The sequence below is a fragment of the Uloborus diversus genome, unplaced genomic scaffold, assembly GCF_026930045.1.
Source record: "Uloborus diversus isolate 005 unplaced genomic scaffold, Udiv.v.3.1 scaffold_14, whole genome shotgun sequence".
Taxonomy (NCBI): Eukaryota; Metazoa; Arthropoda; class Arachnida; order Araneae; family Uloboridae; genus Uloborus; species Uloborus diversus.
The window spans coordinates 2,272,545-2,290,682 of NW_026558098.1; the positions used below are offsets into that span (position 1 = coordinate 2,272,545).

Consider the following 18,138-nt stretch of genomic DNA (forward strand, 5'->3'; position numbering starts at 1 on the left):
TTTACTGAAGTAACCCCAAGCTTGAATCCCTGATTGGAACAAACCTTGGTGCATTGATAGAACACATAAATATATTTAATTGGTGTCTTTCTTTATCAGCAACAAACACATTTAGCAGAGTGAAAATTACCCCTAAATATTGGACAATTGGGAATGAGAGGGTAAAATGTATTCTTTTATTTCAAACTAGTGGTACCTGCATGGCTTTGCCCGTAATAGAAAAATTAAAAGGTCTTTTGGATCAGTTGTATATTTACAAATAATGGATGGTGAATTTTCTCGCCAATTGGCTTGTGCCCATGTTACGGTTCCACGTTATGATAATTTCGTAATTTACTGGTCCATCTTATGATAATTTTGTTCTTAAAATTGGAATAGAAAAAGAACAAAATCAAATTTTCGAAACATCGCTTCGAGGTGCACACCCCCATGCTACAAACTCACTTTGTGCCAAATTTCATGAAAATCGGCCCAACGGTTTAGGCGCTATGCGAGTCACAGACATCCTACAGACATCCAGACAGAGAGACTTTTAGCTTTATTATTAGAAAAGATTTCAACTACAAAAATTCAATTAATGATTGAAAATTTGAAAAAAGGAAAAAAAAATTAAACAAACTAAAGTTGATGTGTTTCTGAAAATACTATTAATAGGGGATTTCATTCTGAAACATGTCAACTTAAGTTTGTTTTGCTTTTTTAAATTGTCAGTCATTAATTGAATTTTTGCAATTAAAATTTGAAATAAAAGAATACATTGCAACCTCTAATTCCCAATTGTCCAATATTTAAGGGCAAATATCATGTACGTATTTCCATTAACTACATTGTTCATACAGTTTACTCTGTTGACTGCATTGTTTTCTTTATCAATTAAAAATTCTTTATTTTTAACCGACTTCAAAAAGGAGGCGATTATCAGTTCATACCGTATGTATGTTTTTTTTTTGTTTGTCCACTCATAGCGTCTCACCTAGTGAACCGATTTTGATGATTCTTTTTTTGATGGATAGGGGATGGCTCAACTTAGGTCCCATTACTTTGTTTGACCATATTTGTTCTTTAGAAAAAAAGTTATGGGCAAAAAACAGTAAATTTTATGCAATTTCCAAATGATATTGTAGCAAAGTTCGCACTTTTCATCCGTGGATAACGGTGGCTCAGTGGTAGAATTCTCGCCTCCCACACGAGCGACCCGGGTTCAAATCCCGACCAGGACAAAGTGAATTTTACTAAAATTTCGTTTCTACTGTTTCCCGTATTTCCTCGAATGTTCTATTAATTTCTGTATCTTTCCAAGTTTCCAGCACTTTCTCAAGTTGTATATAAGCAGATGTAACGTTCATTCGTGGTTCTGAATAAAGATCTCGAGTTGAGACTGACGAGTATTCGCTTCATTTGGCTTTCACTTTGTCTTCGCTATCTTCATCTACGCGACAATATGAGACTCATTGTTATAAAAGTTTGGTGCCATATAACAGTAACATTAACAGTAATTGTAATGATAATTTTGAATAAAGGCTTTTTTTAAAGCAATACAGTGATATAGAGCCGAACTTCTTACTAGGTAACTTCTTACTTTTACTGAAATATCTACATTTACACTAAAAAGAATGAAATAAAAAAATTTTGAAAAAAAAAAAAAAAATAGAACCGACTTCAAAATTGCTCTAAAAAGTGAAAAATAATTTTATTCTTTAAACACCATCGATAATACTTTGAAACATAATTTTTGAAGTTGGCGCAAAAACGATCGATAAAATCATTCACAGCCATAACTCAACTACAACTATAAATTTAACCAGGCCCAGTTTCTTCACTATCACATAAAGTATGCATTGATGACAACATATTTGAATAACGATATAAATGTTTCGTTCGTAACTTTGGATGCTTTTCTGAAAAAAAATATGAACGAAGCATGGTTACACTGGATTTTACGTTTTGTTTTTGCGCCAACTTCAAAAATTATGTATCAAAGCATTATCGATGGTGTTTAAAGAATAAAATTATTTTTCACTTTTTAGAGCAATTTTGAAGTTGGTTCTATTTTTTTTTCAAAATTTTTTTTGCAAATTAGTCCTAAGGTAGCTAGCTGATGGGGCACTTAAGAATGCAACATCTTTGGCAGATGTGAACAGTTCAGATGTGTGCATCCCTCCACAACATTAATATTACTGTATGACCTTCAAAGTTTAAAAAATATGCAAACATTTAAAATTTATTATTTTCTAAAATCCATTTATCGGTTTTAATTAATTTTTAAAATATTTTTTAAACTAAACAGTGGGTCACCAACTTAATGTTATAAGTTACAGGAATTGAAAATACAGTTGTACTTTCTTAAAACGATCACGTTTAATACGACATCATGGCTAAAACCAACGTTTTGTTCGTAAAGTTTAGTTTGCTATTTAATTGCTTTAAAAACTTCATGGAAAATATGTTCATAAAACTGAAAATCTCGGCTAAGATGAACAAAAATTTGTGACCTCTTTACATAAAATATTCGCGGTTGAATACTGTAACTATAATTTATAGAAATTATTCATCATGTCGTTAGGTAGTAGAAGTTCCATTGAGTATCGAGAAGAAAATGATAAGAATTTCGCATAGAAAATAAAGTCTGCATCATCTTCCTTTATGGATTACAACCTGTTCCGCGATTGTCGATTATCATCTTCCTTTACAATATTTTCCAAAAACATTCATTCACAAGAAATAAGTGCTTTTTTCTCTGAATGTACTAAGAGTTGGATTACAATGTGTGTTAGTAGTAATATTTTTTAAATATAGCTAACCATTTCTTCGCTTTTCCTAAGTTTCATTAATTCACGGTTGTTACGAATAACGGATAATACGAACAAATTTGTGAATTTTTGACTGTTTGTATTAACAGAGTTCAACTGTACTCTTTTAGTTTAAGTAAGACTAAAGCTCAAAATCCCTCTTAACACACATTACAATGTGCCCTTTACAGGGGGCAATACTAACTGAACAACTGTTCAGATTTCTCCTGTAGTGTAGATGGCACATGTGAGCAATTATAGACATTTTTAAAAAAATACTATTATTATTAATTAAAAAAATTCTAATTAAAAAATCTTAAAACCTTTCTCTCACATGTTAAATTATTTGCATGTGACCACTTTTAGATCATTAACACATAGATACGGCAAGTGGGTGTGGTTGTTGATGCAGGAATCTTCGTTGTTGAAAGTGAGTGTAAGTGTCAAGTTTCAGTTTTAGGTTGGCATCCTTTGATGCCCAATCATATGCAAACGAGGCATGCTTGTATTAATAGTGAACGATTCCAATCGTTCTCTGTCTTTAGCGTTCGTCAGCCTCTGGTGTGTTAGGTTCGGTAGGTGTTGGGGAATTGCGAACTCCACCTCCGCTTATGGCCAGGGTTTGTTTTTATGAACTTATTTTGTGCATTTATTTATTTTAGTTACGATGGACCAATAAATTTTTGGTGAGCTTTTAAACAAGTTTCCAATGTTCATTTCTTCGCATTAACATTTGATTCTGCACCTTCCACTGTGTAGTATCATCTCTGCTTTGCATAAGCAAGTAATATTGTTGACTGACTTACGGAACTTGGCCTTTCGGCTTTCCGTTTAAACATCGTAAGTTATTAGTTTACTGATTCATGGTTAAGTGTTTTTTTTTTTTTTAATTTCTACTTATGCTGATTTAAAAATGGTTCTAAAAGTTGCTCTCTTGTGAAATAGCGAGTGGAAGAAAACGCTGAAAAAAGTTCTCAGTAACGTGGTACATGGTGACGAAATTATTTGATCTCTTCCCCGAATCATAAAACTTGTCGCCTTTACTCCTGCTTCGCGCATACAATGGAGACTATATATGGGATAGCTTGTCTCACAATGGTCTAAGTGATCACTACAGTCAGGGCCGCCGTTTGGGTGGGGATACCAGACCTATAGTACCAGGGCCTGGAGCTATGGGGGGCCTGTTAGGTCATGAAACTATTTTTCCAATAATTCGACCCATCTCCTTGCACCGTCCTGGATTATTGAAAGCACTCGATCGTTTGTGTACATTCAGTGAAGCTCTAGATCATTAAATGAAATGGACAAGGCAGACTAAATACTCTAGCTATTCTTGGCAATGAGCATCAACTCTCAGCATGAGTGGATTTTAACTCAGTCATAAGTTTGCAACAAAGAAAGTACGTAGGGTGAAAATATAATGTTACAGACAAAAGAATAACTAAATGCCCATTTTGTAACCCAGACAGGTATACCTGAATTCATTAGAGTAATGGAAACATGCATAAATTAATCCCTAGAAACTCAATTATTCCTCCTGAACTAGTTTAATTTACGTAACTTTTAATTTCGAAATTCGGAATTTTTACCTTGGTCCATCCGACTTCACCTTACTGAAAATTCATAGTATGTCATGTTACCTTACTTATCTCAGACAGGACAAATCATCCATTTTTTACTGTATAAAGATACTGTATTTGAAAATACATTTTAATGCAAACTTCAAATTAAAGTTTTAAATTTATATTAAAATTTAAATATAAAAAAGCAACTAGAGACGGCAGCATCACATGTGAATGCAATTTTAAATTATTTATTTTGAAGTGTGTGAGTAAGAGTAAATAAAGCGACTGTATAATAAATGCAATAATGGGGGGAGGGGGTCAAGGGGGCCCAAAATTAAAATTGGCACCAGGCCCCATTGCTGATAGCGGAGGCCCTGACTACAGGCATGGCCGAATTTGGAAGTCTGGAGGCCCCGGGGCAATGAAGAAGTGAAGGCCCCTAATCAGGGTTTAAAAAGATCATAATACTTTCGAAAATATCCGATACTTTGATATACAGTAGAAGACCGTTATAACACACACCTCGGGACCAGAGCTTTTGCGTTATACAGGTTTTTGCGTTATATAGATCATTTCACACATTTTGAAACTAATATCCAGAATATGTCGCTATATATTAGCACTTCAGAGTGAGTTTTATCTGCAATGAGTATTAAAGCACCAATATTACAATGAGTCGTTCACAAATAAAGATGTTTCACAATCTAAATCCTGCACTTCTGCTAGCTTCGTGGTTTGCATAACAGCTGCATTTTTCAGAGCCATCTGGTATTTTCTGTTTACTGTGAACACTAATTTTCATTTTAAAGACTTTTAAATAAAATGGAAAGATGAAAAACTTTCAAAATTTAATTTGCCTAACCATTTTTATGTTTGCAAAGCAAAACAGAGGGATTTTTTAAACTTCAAAACCTATTGTTTACTTCTGAAAAGTAGTGCGGTTTATAGAGAATTGCGTTATACAGGTCGGCGTTATAACGGTCTTCTACTGTATATCCGAATATTTTGATATATATGTATATATCCGATATTTTCGACCCGTGAAAGTTAGGATATTTTGTAAAAATTTTATTGTGGGGGCCTCTTTGTTGTGGAGGCCCTGGGGCAGTAGCCCCGCCTGCCCTCCCCTAAATCCGGCCCTAACTACAGAAGCACATGTACACTCATCTGCTTTAATTATACACACTCATCTATAAATGGGATTGATTGAAATTTTACTTTACTTTAATATCCTGTCCATAACCACGTCCACAGAGAGGTAGTAATGGGGTATCGTCTGCTTGGATTGAAGTAGTCTGCGTGCAATCACCTGGAAAAAAAAACCATACTTACTTTGAAATTTTTTTAATTTTTAAATCAGAAAATGATTCTATTTAAAAATGCACTCCTGACCAACCTTAATTTCTGAATATTGTTCAAATATATATGTCCTAGTATATCAATTTTTAATCGAACACTAGCTGCGTCGCCCGGCTTTGCACGGTCTACCTCGAAAATAAAAGTAATGTCAAGTGGCACATGTTCAACAATCACGCTTGGACAAAAGAAAAGAAAAATCAGTAAAATTTTGCGGCAAAATCTGGAAAAATAACAAAAAACAAAGGAAACATTTTAAATCTCCCAATTACAGGAAAAGCCTTTAAAACAAAAACCAGAATTTTATTTGTTCATATTCGAGAAAAAAAATGGCGACAGATTTTTCGTCTCAATGATTTTCTTTATGCTATAAATTTTAATAAAACGTTGTTGTGGAAAGTTGAGATGAAACACTGAATAATAATTTGAATGGAGGAAAGACTTCGAAAAATAGGAATTTTATGTTGAAATCTAAGTGTTATAGTTTTTAATCGATATCTTCGCTAATTATTATATAAGAGGCATAATTAATAGTTTTTAATTGATATCCCCGCTAATTATTATCGGAGGATTATGTTAAATAGCCAAACATGAAGACAGGAAGATGATGAATCCATTGATACCTGGTTCGATGGTCAGTTCACTGTCTTTTGGGAGAAGAAGCTTGGACATACATACATAGGTACATACAAGGGCACCCATATGGAGGGGGAGGGGGGTAAGTGGGGGCCCAAGCCCCCCTTTGAATTTAGAGCTTCCTTGCTTTTAGTACTTTTTTTCTTTGCAAAAATGTAAAAACATTTCTTCGCCAGCAATTAATGAACAAGTTATTTAAAATGTCAAATTTTAATAACTCTAATATGTGCTGAAATCAGTTTCTATGGGGAAAATATCCTACTAAACCATGGCGAAAATATCTGAACCTACCCCCTTAAAATTTTGCATATGGGCGCTCTTGGGTACATACACTCAGTCTTTAATTACATAAGATTAATTTTCAACCTTGAAAAGTAACAGGGCTAGGCCCCTTTATTTCTGGAATTAAGGGCAAGTTGTTCTACTTGCCTCCCCTCCATTCCCCCTGTCCATAGTAGCCGCCTTTTCAGGGTTGAAAGTTCGAAAATTCCCAAGAGGGAAATCTTTTTTTAAAAAAGGGTGCATCTGAAATTTCGCCTTTAAGAAAACAAAAGTATTGAACACCGAACTTTGTACTACAGAAATACTGACTTTTTTTTCTACAAAAAGTTCTGAATTAGAAAACATAACAAAACATACTGAAGGATTAGGATGATTGCTGGAAAGATTAAATTACAACAAATTATCTCACTTCATTCAAAACTAGTTTATTTTTCATCATTAGGTTATGATTATTAGTTTTTCCTTGACTATGATCCTACAATAGAAATGAAAAAGCAAAATGGTCTGAATTTTTCCCACATTACACTCTTACACGTATTACTTATTACTATTTAACTCTTATCTGCTTTGGTCTCTGACTGAAATTGACTGAAAATTTCAACCCAACACCTCTGCAACTGTTTTATGAAATGACTAGCTGCGTTGCCGGTCTACCTTGAAAATAAAAAATGTGTCAAGTGACGTATATTCAACAATCAGGCTAAAAAAATAAATTAAAAAAACATCATGATTTCCCTTCCAAACAATGACGACAGATATTAAAATACTTTTAAGAAATTAAATCCAGAAAGGTGGGTTTAAAATGCGTAACCATGGAAACACAAAATAAAATAAGTTTAAGGAATTAAAATGCGAAAGAAAATGGTTCACAATTTGAATGGAATCGAGATTTCTGAAACTTGATTTAAAAAGGCTTGTAACTTTTTTTCCTTTCGAGATAAAAGCTTATTTTTTCGACCATAGGTCGAGTTAGATCTGGAGCAAAAAAGGTCGCTTTTTCCAATGGCGTCAAAAAGAAAGCTGTAGGACAATTCCTTCACTTTTTATTGATTTATTTAATGAAGAATGTAGTGCCTAAATTTCAGCTAAGCCTAAAAAAATTCGAGCTAAAAACGCAAATAACTCTGCCGTAGTAAAGTTAGAGCATTGAAACAAATTGCATAGAATGCAGAAAATTCTACCCTTTCTAACGATATGTAATATTAATATGTGCAAGTAAAGTTTTACCCCCATATTTGACAATTTATGTAAAAATTGGAAGTAAATTGGTAAAAAAAGAACTATTCATTGAATTTTATTCGAACTGGTCTGCAAACCTTTTCAGGACTTAAAGGAACAAAGTGTGAAAATTTCAGCGCAATCGGCCGGGTAGTTCTCGAGTTTTGCGAGTTCAAACACACAGACGCTTTTTGGACACTTCATTTTATACTATGTAGAGATTAAGTTCTTGCTATTGATATTTCAAAAAGACCCTTTGTGTTTTTATATTTTTACAATTTTTCAATTTTAGATGTTACTATATTTGTACATTTTCTCCTTTTATATTTTTACAATTTTTCAATTTTGAACGTTCTACCTTTTCCTTTTTTACTTATTACATTTTTATAGTATACTTTGTTCCTATGTGCACTCTAGTCAATGAATTCCTATGTTCAAGTGCTACTGCTAAAAAAAAAATGATTAATTTGTCAATTGATCAATAAACCTTAGTACAGTAGAATAAATTCACTCACCTGTCTCATGTTAGTGAGGGGGATGTCCACGTATCCAGCAGAGGGCGCCACTCCTGATAGGGGGGCAGCAGAGGGGGAGACCCCCTCCAGATCCTGGGCCCTGATGCGGCCGTCCGGACCGGACCCTCTCACCCCCTGGGGAATACAAAAATTCTGACTAAGGCAGGGTTTGTGATTTTTAAAAATTTTTTTTAAATAAAAAAAGTTGGATTTTTTTTTTTTTGATTTAAATTGGATTTTTTTAAATTTAAATCAGACTTTTTTTTATTTTTATTAAATTTATACTTATTTACCACTTTACATTTATAAACATAATATATTTCATAGAGTAGATGAATCTATTCAGCTTACTTTTCAAACTAAGATAAGTTCTCTAACTATTCAATACATTTTTAAGATTTATAAATACGTTATACAGTAGAATACCATTATAACGCCGACCTATATAACGCAATTCTCTATAAACCGCACAAGTTTTCAGAAGTAAACAATAGGTTTTGAAGCTTAAAAAATCCCTCTGTTTGCTTTTCAAAAATAAAAATGGTTAGGCAAATTAAATTTTGGAAGTTTTTCATCTTTCCATCTTAATTCAAAGCTTTTAAACTTAGAATTAGTAATCATAATAAACAGAATATACTAGATGGCTCTTGAAAATGCAGCTGTTATGCAAACCATGAAGCTAGCAGAAGTGCAGGATAATGCACTTTCTTTTGATTGTGAAACATATTTATTTGTGAATAACTCATTGTAATATTGGTGCTTTAATACTCATTGCAGATAAAACTCATTCTGAAGTGCTAATATATAGATATATTCTGAATGTTAGTTTCAAAATTTGTGAAATGATCTATATAATGCAAAATCCTGTATACCGTATTTTCCTGCGTATTATCCGCGGGCGGCCTATAATCCGCAGGTCCTAAAATCGGCCTGAAGAAAAAAAAGCTTCGTATAATCTGCGGCGGCGTATAATCCGCGGATAATACAATGTAAAAAAATAAAGTTTGAGTTTAACATACCATTTGAGCAACTAAACCAAAAACGTGAAAAAGTAATTACTTTGAAGGCATAATCAAAATTAATCTGAGAGATAATCTAAAATATGATTTCTTTTTGAAATCTTGATTATAGTTTGCTAATTGTTTGAAAAACAAAGAATCAAGTCAAAGGAGCAAACGGTCTAATCTTGTGCAGATGGCTACCTATTTCACTGTAATCTTGCTTATTTTACATGACCTGAATCGCCAAGAGGAACATTCAAGCAACGTAAAATAACCAACATACGGGCAGGCAGCGAAGAAGAACGTGCATGCTTCGTAAAATAAACAACATTCAGTCGGCGTACGATCTCGATTGGTGAATCCTACTGTAAAAATATTGAGGTTCAGTGCGTTGGAGTTAAGGCGGAAAAAAAAAATCACAGATAATCCGCGGCTGCGTATAATCCGCACCTCATAAACTTTGCCTTTTTTAGCAGATAATCTGTGGATTATACGCAGGAAAATAAGGAAGTTGGATTTTTTTGATTTAAATCAGATTTTTTTTTTTAATTTTTATTAAATTTATACTAATTTACCACTTTACATTTATAAACATAATATATTTCATAGAGTAGATGAATCTATTCAGCTTACTTTTCAAACTGAGATAAGCTCTCTCACTATCCAATACATTTTTGAGATTTATAAATACGTTATAATACTTCGATAATAAGTGATTTTGTTTTATGCTTTGCTTAAAAATACGGTTTCCATCATCATGTACGTTTTAGTGTAAAAGAATATGTTGAGCAATTACTTTTCTTAATTATATCAGTGACGGTGTATGAGAAAAACTGAAAATCTTTATTTGGTTCCGTACTGAATTGAACTGTAATTTTTGGTGTAAAAGCAATATTGCAAGAAGGAAAATCTGTTTCACACACATCAAGAGGGACCTTTGTGGTTTTGCCAGTTGAAGTTAAGATTGTATGATGCAGTGTAGTTAAATTTAGAGCAACACATTCTAAAAATGCAAGATTAATTTATAAAAATAAAATAAACTGATTTAAATTAAGGATTTTGATTTAAAAAAATCACTTGATTCAAATCAATTGACTTAAATCAATGATTAAAAAAAATCAACGGAATTAAATCAAGCTGATTTAAATCAACAAACCCTGAACTGAAGTGACTTTTCTCCACATCACTCCAACCATGGCCCCACTTAATTCTCATAGGCCGAGGCAATCGCTGAAACCCATGGCAACAAAGAGGGCGCTAGAGAGCACCCCTGTTTCCATTTCTTTGCCATTGATTGGTGGATGCAGAGCGCTTCTTTCTGTGGCGCTTCTTGCGGTCAAAATGGGCGACGTCCAATCAAAAATAAACAAACTTTGAAACATTGACATTGATTGGTGGATGCATGAGCTGCATCAGTTTAACACAGTAAAGTCAAAAATTGTCAAGGCCCATAAGCATAAACGAAAATTTAGTGTGGCCATGCTCCAGCTCTTAGCGTTTTGCCTTAGGCTTAAGGTAAGTGACTGCATCAATTACAACAACGTGAAAAGGCTTTCAATGGCATAAATAACAATCAAAAATTAAAACATTGCGAATTTAAAATTACAGGGTCCCCAACAAAAGTTCAGTTTTCTCTAGGGAGGAAAGGGGCCTAGAATTTAAAAAAAAAAAAAAGCGGGACTTTAATCATAACTTGTAAGTGTTAAAATTGGGGCAGGATGGATTCGATTATTCATTTTTTTTAATTGGCGATTTCCAACCGCTTACTTGAATGAACATTTTAAATCTTATTTTCATCTAACACAGCTTTTTTAAATTAAAATTACTTTCGCTCAGAACAAGAAACTAAGCTGAATGAGTTTATGACACCTAACCAATAGTTTGGAACACTAGCTGTCGTGTCCCCATTTGATTAAAAATTTAAAAATAATACAAATTTACAAATAAGTACACATATAAATAGCACATTTATATTTTCTTTAGAAAAAAAAATTGGATTAAAGAGGTTTCAGGAACAAAAAGAAGGACTTTTAGGGACTCAAAACTGAAAAAGTGACTTTTAGGGGGGAAAAAAGACCAATTAGGAACCCTGAAATTAAGGAATTTTATGCACAAATGCACAGAGAGTGAAGGTGGGAATAAAATAAAAAGGACGAAAAGGTGACATATAGTGATCATTATTTGCTGGAAGAATGAGTTTACTTAACTGTTTGCTAAGTGAGCCATGGAAAAAAGCGACTTTTGGTGATCATTTGTTAAAAAGTGACTTTGGGGGAGCAATGGATAAAAATGACTGTAGTCACCATTTGCTATAAAGTGACCAATGAAAAAAAAAAAAGACTTTTGGTCACCATTTATTAAAAGAAAAACTTTGAGCAACCAAAGTAAAAAAATGATGTTAAGTGGTCATTTGTCAAAAACAAGTGTGTTTACGTGATCATTTGCTAAAAAAAAATAATGTTGCCTGTTCATTTTATACAAAAGTGACTAGTTGCTTAAAAAAAGGCGAGTTTACAAGACCATTTGCAAAAGAGACAACTTTAAGTGATCCTTTGATTAAAAAAAGGTGTTTTTACGTGACAATTCGCTAACAGACTTTAAACGACTTATTTTTTAACTTTTGTAGAAAACATTTTAAGCCTTTTTGTTTCCCTTAAAAGGGGTATGTAATGTATTTAATTTATGTTTTAAGTTTAAGCAGGTTGGCAGCATCAAGGAGACAAAGCAAATTACGTAACTTGATATTGGAGATGATTTTTTAAAACATTGTACTACAGTGAAACCTGTGTAAGTTGACCACTTGCGGCGCACTACTTTAGTGGTCAACTTAGACAGTTGGTCAACTTACAGAGGTTGAACTATATGGTAAGATCTAATTCTGTGCCTGAAAATAGCGGTCAACTTCACAGGTTTTAATCAGAATTTTTGTAATAAAATCACGATGCAATACTTAACAATGACCAATGGAAAAAAGTGACAAAAGGAAGTCCTGTCAAAATCAGAGTCATATTGAGCACAAGAAATTAAAAAAAAAAAGAAAAATTAATTTGAATTTTGACATCTTAAATTCAAATTATGTTTTTTGCAATCACAAGTGTGTGTATGTAGGCGTGTGTGTCTGTGTGTATGGGGTATGTGTATGTGTGTGCAGGCATGTGTGTTTGTGCCTGTGTGCAGGCATGAATGTGTGGGTAGTTGTGTGTATGTGTTTGTGTGTGTTTAGGTGTATGTGTGTAGGTGTATGTGTGTGTGTTTGTGTGTGTTTAGGTGTATGTGTGTAGGTGTATGTGTGTGTGTTTGTGTGTGTGTATGTGCATGCAGGGGGTATGTGTATGTGTGTGTATGCATGTGTGTTTGTATCTGTGTGCTGGCATAAGTGTGTGTGTGGTGGGGGTATGTGTATGTGTGTGTAGGCATATGTGTTTGTGCCTGTGTGCAGGCATGAATGTGTGGGTAGTTGTGTGTATGTGTTTGTGTGTAGTTGTGTATGTATGCGCGTGTGTGTAGGACATGGATGCAACCTGGAGACGGCTTTCGCTAGAGGAGCAGCATCGTGAGGAGCCCGCCTGTCCACGGTGATGGTGAAGAGGGTGGCGGTGGGAAACTAAAATCAAAGGAACGCCAAAAACAGTCAAATGAAAGCAATAAGCAATCGTGATTGCTCAAAAAAAAAAACCTACCGCAAGATCGATGCCCTTTTCACCAGCCAGCGTCCTGGCGAGGGGACTGGCAAACACCCTGGATGAAGAGGGAGGAGCCACCGCAGCCGCATGGGGGATGGCTGCGGGAGGGGGAGGAGCAGAGACGGGCGGTGGTGGTGGTGCAGCTGCGGGGGGTGCGGGGGGCTTGGCAGCAACTGGTTCTCCCGTGTCCACGAAGTCCTTGAACGCCGCCACATCCTCTTCATTGGATACTATGATGCAAAGTAGCTTGCCCAGAGGAACATCCCTGGTCCCTGTATAAGGTATTGAAGCAATGTAATTGGTTATGGATTGGAGGATTAAACTGTATAATATCCAAGCATATATTCCTAATATATTAGGCAAACATTCCTAAGAACAGTAAAACATTGTTTTCAAAAAGTCTCAATTCATTCGCATTAATTATGCAAAAATGTATCGTTTATACATCGCAAAATATCATTTATAGCAGTGGTCGGTAAGTAATTTTAGTTGGAGTCTGGATACCTTCGGAATTTTTTCATTGAGGTCCATCAAAAAAAATTTTTTTATTTTCACTCACAAAATACAGTAGGCACTGCTTAATGTGATCGCAGTTACTGTTATCAGAATCACGAAGTCCCGGAACACTTGTATGTTTACACATGTTAAAAAGTCGAGTATTGTAATCATCATCTTCATTTATTATTATCACTTTTTCATAAACTTTCGATTTTTCCCCCGTTTTTGTTCCTCAATTAACAGAAATACATAGGCAAACCCTGACGAGACTAACTTTCTGTGTAGCATTTTGTGGTTTTCAATAGCAGTTAAAAAATTTTTCTAGGAATGAAGCTACAGAAAGTTCGCCCCCCAGTGACCACAGACTCCCCCTAAGAAAACTTTCTTTTGCACCTAAAAAAATTCAGTCGCTGGACATGTTGCAGGCATTGATGTAGGAACTCCATTGTTGCCACTACTTTGTAAGCTGTTAAAGAATTGTGTCGAGATTGAAAACAAAGTGAAGTTAAATTAAAATTTTTTTCAATCAAAAGCATGCTGGAAAAGATAGAAAAGCTGAATGTGATTTGAAACTGGTTTACGAAAGTCAGGGAAAACGGTCATATTTTACTTCACCTATTACTATGTGATTAAAAATTGCATAATTTAGCTTTAACTTTTTATAATTCAGCTATTTCCATTCTGTTAATTTAATAATTTTAAACTGCTTTCAGTTGAGTCATTGTGATTTTAATTTGAGGTTGCCAAAATAAATGCAGTTTAATTGGAAAAAAATCATTATTTTGTGTCTCCTGGATTCTATTCAATTATTGTTATCAGTCGGTTATTGTTATCAAACTGTATTTGTCCCAAAGTGATCACATGAAGCGGCGCCTACTGTAACATGAAAAGCAATACGTATATTTTTACTCAAAAATCAACGAGATAAATAATATTTGTGGGCTTGAATCAATTTTTTTAACGTTAGGTTCACGCTGGAAGCAGATACGCAGTGTAGGAAATCATTAAACTTGAGTGGTTTTGTTCTTCCTTAAAAACCGTTCTTGAAAATCATTTGTAGATCTGAACAAGACAACCTGGTATATGGCTATTTTTTTGCAATTTCCATATTTTTAGAAATATGTTAACTCTAAAATTCTTTAGAGTATATAGTTTTCAATTATATGTCCTCTTTTAAGTCATTTAGAGCAAAGACTTTGGTATTGGAAAATGGAACAACTTCACAGTCACATCTAATTCTGCCGATAGAGAAACTTTAAGAGGCGATTTTAAGAATAGCAACAACTCTATTCCTATAAGTCTTGAAATCTTAAGGCAAACTACTTCTTCAAATCGGTTAGAAAATTTCCAAATGCTGCCACGGATATTTCAAAACTATTTTCACATTTAAAAATTGTTGGAAAATGAATAAATTCATCACTTGCAAAGTCATTTCATTATCCGTGTTTGCATTTAGTATCAGACTGACTCCTAAAATTAATGTTACAGTAGAAGACCGTTATAATGCACACCTTGGGACCAGAGCTTTTGCTTTATATAGATCATTTCACAAATTTTGAAACTACTATTCAGAATATATCTATGTAATAGCACTTCAGAGAGAGTTTTATCTGCAATGAGTATTAGAGCACCAATACTACAATTAGTTGTTCCCAAGTAAATATGTTTCACAATCAAAAGAAAGTGCATTATCCTGCACTTCTGCCAGCTTCATGGTTTACATAACAGCTGCCTTTCCAAGAGTCATCTGGTATTTTCTGTTTACTATGAGTACTCATTTTCAATTTAAAAGCTAGTTAAAGACTTTAAAATATTTTTTAATTACATGGCAGCATGTATAGTTAAGCATGTTAGTGACGTAATTACAATAACAAATAGAGATATACTAGATATGATAGTTATTTAAGATATAAAGGTATGATTTATTTCACAAATAAGTTTTACTCAAAAATTCAATTTATATCTTTAGCAGGGTTGGCTGGATTGGAACCAATTGGGTTGGACCCAATGGTTTTTTTTTTTTTTTTTGAAAAAACCCATTTAAAAAACCCATTATTTAGCCCACTTTTGGGTTTTTTTTAATTTTCTGAGAAGTTTTTAAAAGAAATAATTAATTTAAATACTTTCACAATTTAAACTTCTTTTTTATTTGTTCTTCACCACAGACAACGGACATAAAAAATGAATTTTGAACTTTAATGGTATTTCTTAACTCTTAAGGGCATTGAAAAAGTACTTCAAAGATTTTAAAGAAATATATTTAACTTTTTTTCTTTAACTGGTCAATAAATAACTCAAATTATCTTGACTAAGTCCTGTTACGTCTGATTTTCTCAATATTTGTAGATTATACAGAGAAAACCTACTCTAGCTAAAAGGCTTTCATGTGAATTATTTTCTGCAAACCAATACGTCACAAATCTCGATTAAACAAGGAATATTTTTTAGAAATTAACAGGTGTTACAAACGGTCAGACAGAAAACAGAATAGGATGTACAGTATTTTCATTATCTTACGAAAAAGTTTAATATTTCTTACTCTGTACACAGAAATAAAAAACAGGCAGCATAAAATTCAAAGAAATGTCTTGATTAAGCTGGAATTCAGTAAAAAGGGATTTAAACGACTTGAGGTTCTACAGTTGCATAACAAAATGCATATTTGCATAACAAAATGAAATACTATAAAGTAAAATGCAAAAAAAAAAAAAAAATGTAGTAATTAAAAACGAACAATAGATTTTATCACTCGAGAAGTAACTTTGCCTTAACTGTTGGTAATAATGAAAATTAAAAAAAATCTGAAACTTTAACATTCTTGGGTTTTTTTGTCTTTTATACTTTTCTTCAGAAAACTCTGAATTTTAACTAGTTTTCGAGCTTTTTACCCGAAGATAATTTTTACACTTTGTCCATATACTTATGCTACAAGTACCCCACATTCTCCCTAAAAAAGGACAAAAAAACCCACATTTCTTTTAAAAAAACCCAACTTTAGTTGGTTTTTTTTTTGGGTTTTATTTAAAAAAACCCAAAAAACCCTGGGTCCATGGGCTTTTTTAAAAAAACCCGGGGTTTTGCCAACCCTGGTAACCAGAAAATAATTTTGGGGAGGGTTTGAAAACTTTCTTGTGGAGCTTTGCGCTATTTGTGCTAATGTTCAAGTTATCAAGTTATCTATGTTATGAAAGTGTTATATGCAATTAATATGCATATGGAACACATTCACGTTTTGGAACAATATTTTTTGGGAATTAAATAATAATTTTGCACAAAATAATAAGTCAACCCCATACCTGCTGGGACCAGGATCTTGGCCAGGTATCCCTCTTCGGGGGTCTCGAAGCCCATGGTGGCCTTGTCCGTCTCAATCTCTGCAAGCAGGTCCCCTTCGTTCAGCTTGTCCCCTTCCTTCTTCTCCCAGGAGACTATGGTGCCCATTTCCATGGTGGGGGAGAGGGCGGGGAGGGGCACTCGGTGGTGGGAAGGGAGGCCATCTGGGGGACAGAATACGAATAATCAAGAAGAAATTAGATTGGGCAAATATTATGCTGCTTGTGATACAAAAATAAATAAATAAATAAATAAAATTATATTAATTTGAATTTTTTGCATCTTGAATTCAAATTATGTTTATCGCAATCATGAGCGTGTGTGTGTATGAATGCGTGTGTGTGTGTTTGTGTAGGCGCATGTGTGTGTGTTTGTGTAGGTGTATGTGTGTGGGTGCATGTGTGTGTATGTATGCATGTGTATATGTATGCATGTGTGTGCGTGTTGTGTATGCACTGCTGTGTGTGTAGGCGTTCGTGTGTGTGTGTATGTAGGCATATGTGTTTGTATCTGTGTGCAGACATGAGTGGGTGTATGTGTGTGTAGGAGCATGTGTGTGTGTTTGTGTAGGTGCGTGTGTGTGCGTAGTGCTGTGTGTGTAGGCATTCATGTGTGTGTATGTAGGCATATGTGTTTGTGTCTGTGTGCATGTGTATATGTATGCATGTGTGTGCGTGTTGTGTATGCAGTGCTGTGTGTGTAGGCGTTCGCGTGTGTGTGTGTATGTAAGCATATGTGTTTGTATCTGTGTGCAGACATGAGTGGGTGTATGTGTGTGTAGGAGCATGTGTGTGTGTTTGTGTAGGTGCGTGTATGTGCGTGTTGTGTATGCAGTGCTGTGTGTGTAGGCGTTCGTGTGTATGTAGGCATATGTGTTTGTGTCTGTGTGCAGGCATGAATGTGTGTGTAGGCACATGTGTGTGTGTTTGTGTAGATACGTGTGTGTGCGTGTTGTGTATGCAGTGCTGTGTGTGTAGGCGTTCGTGTGTGTGTATGTAGGCATATGTGTTTGTGTCTGTGTGCAGGCATGAATGTGTGTATGTGTGTGTAGGAGCATGTGTGTGTGTTTGTGTAGGTGCGTGTGTGTGGGTGTGTGTGTATGTATGCATGTGTGTGCGTGTTGTGTATACACATGTGTATGTGTAGGCGTTCGTGTGTGTGTGTATATGTAGGCATATGTGTTTGTGTCTGTGTGCAGGCATGAGTTTGTGTCTGTGTGCAGGCATGAGTTTGTGTATGTGTGTGTAGGCATGTGTGTATGC

The 18,138-nt window shown here is 34.4% G+C and overlaps 1 protein-coding gene across 1 annotated transcript in view; it reads right to left on the reverse strand.

Annotated features, from left to right (window-relative positions):
• LOC129232800 (dihydrolipoyllysine-residue acetyltransferase component of pyruvate dehydrogenase complex, mitochondrial-like) overlaps positions 1 to 18,138 on the reverse strand; it is a 56,505-nt gene that overhangs the window by 27,671 nt on the left and 10,696 nt on the right. The window contains exons 3-6 of the mRNA XM_054866900.1: positions 16,840 to 17,040; positions 13,043 to 13,317; positions 8,362 to 8,496; positions 5,578 to 5,663 (exon numbers count right to left, since the gene is read on the reverse strand). Of these exons, the coding sequence (XP_054722875.1) occupies positions 5,578 to 5,663; positions 8,362 to 8,496; positions 13,043 to 13,317; positions 16,840 to 17,040 (697 nt within the window). The remainder of the gene's footprint in view (positions 1 to 5,577; positions 5,664 to 8,361; positions 8,497 to 13,042; positions 13,318 to 16,839; positions 17,041 to 18,138) is intronic.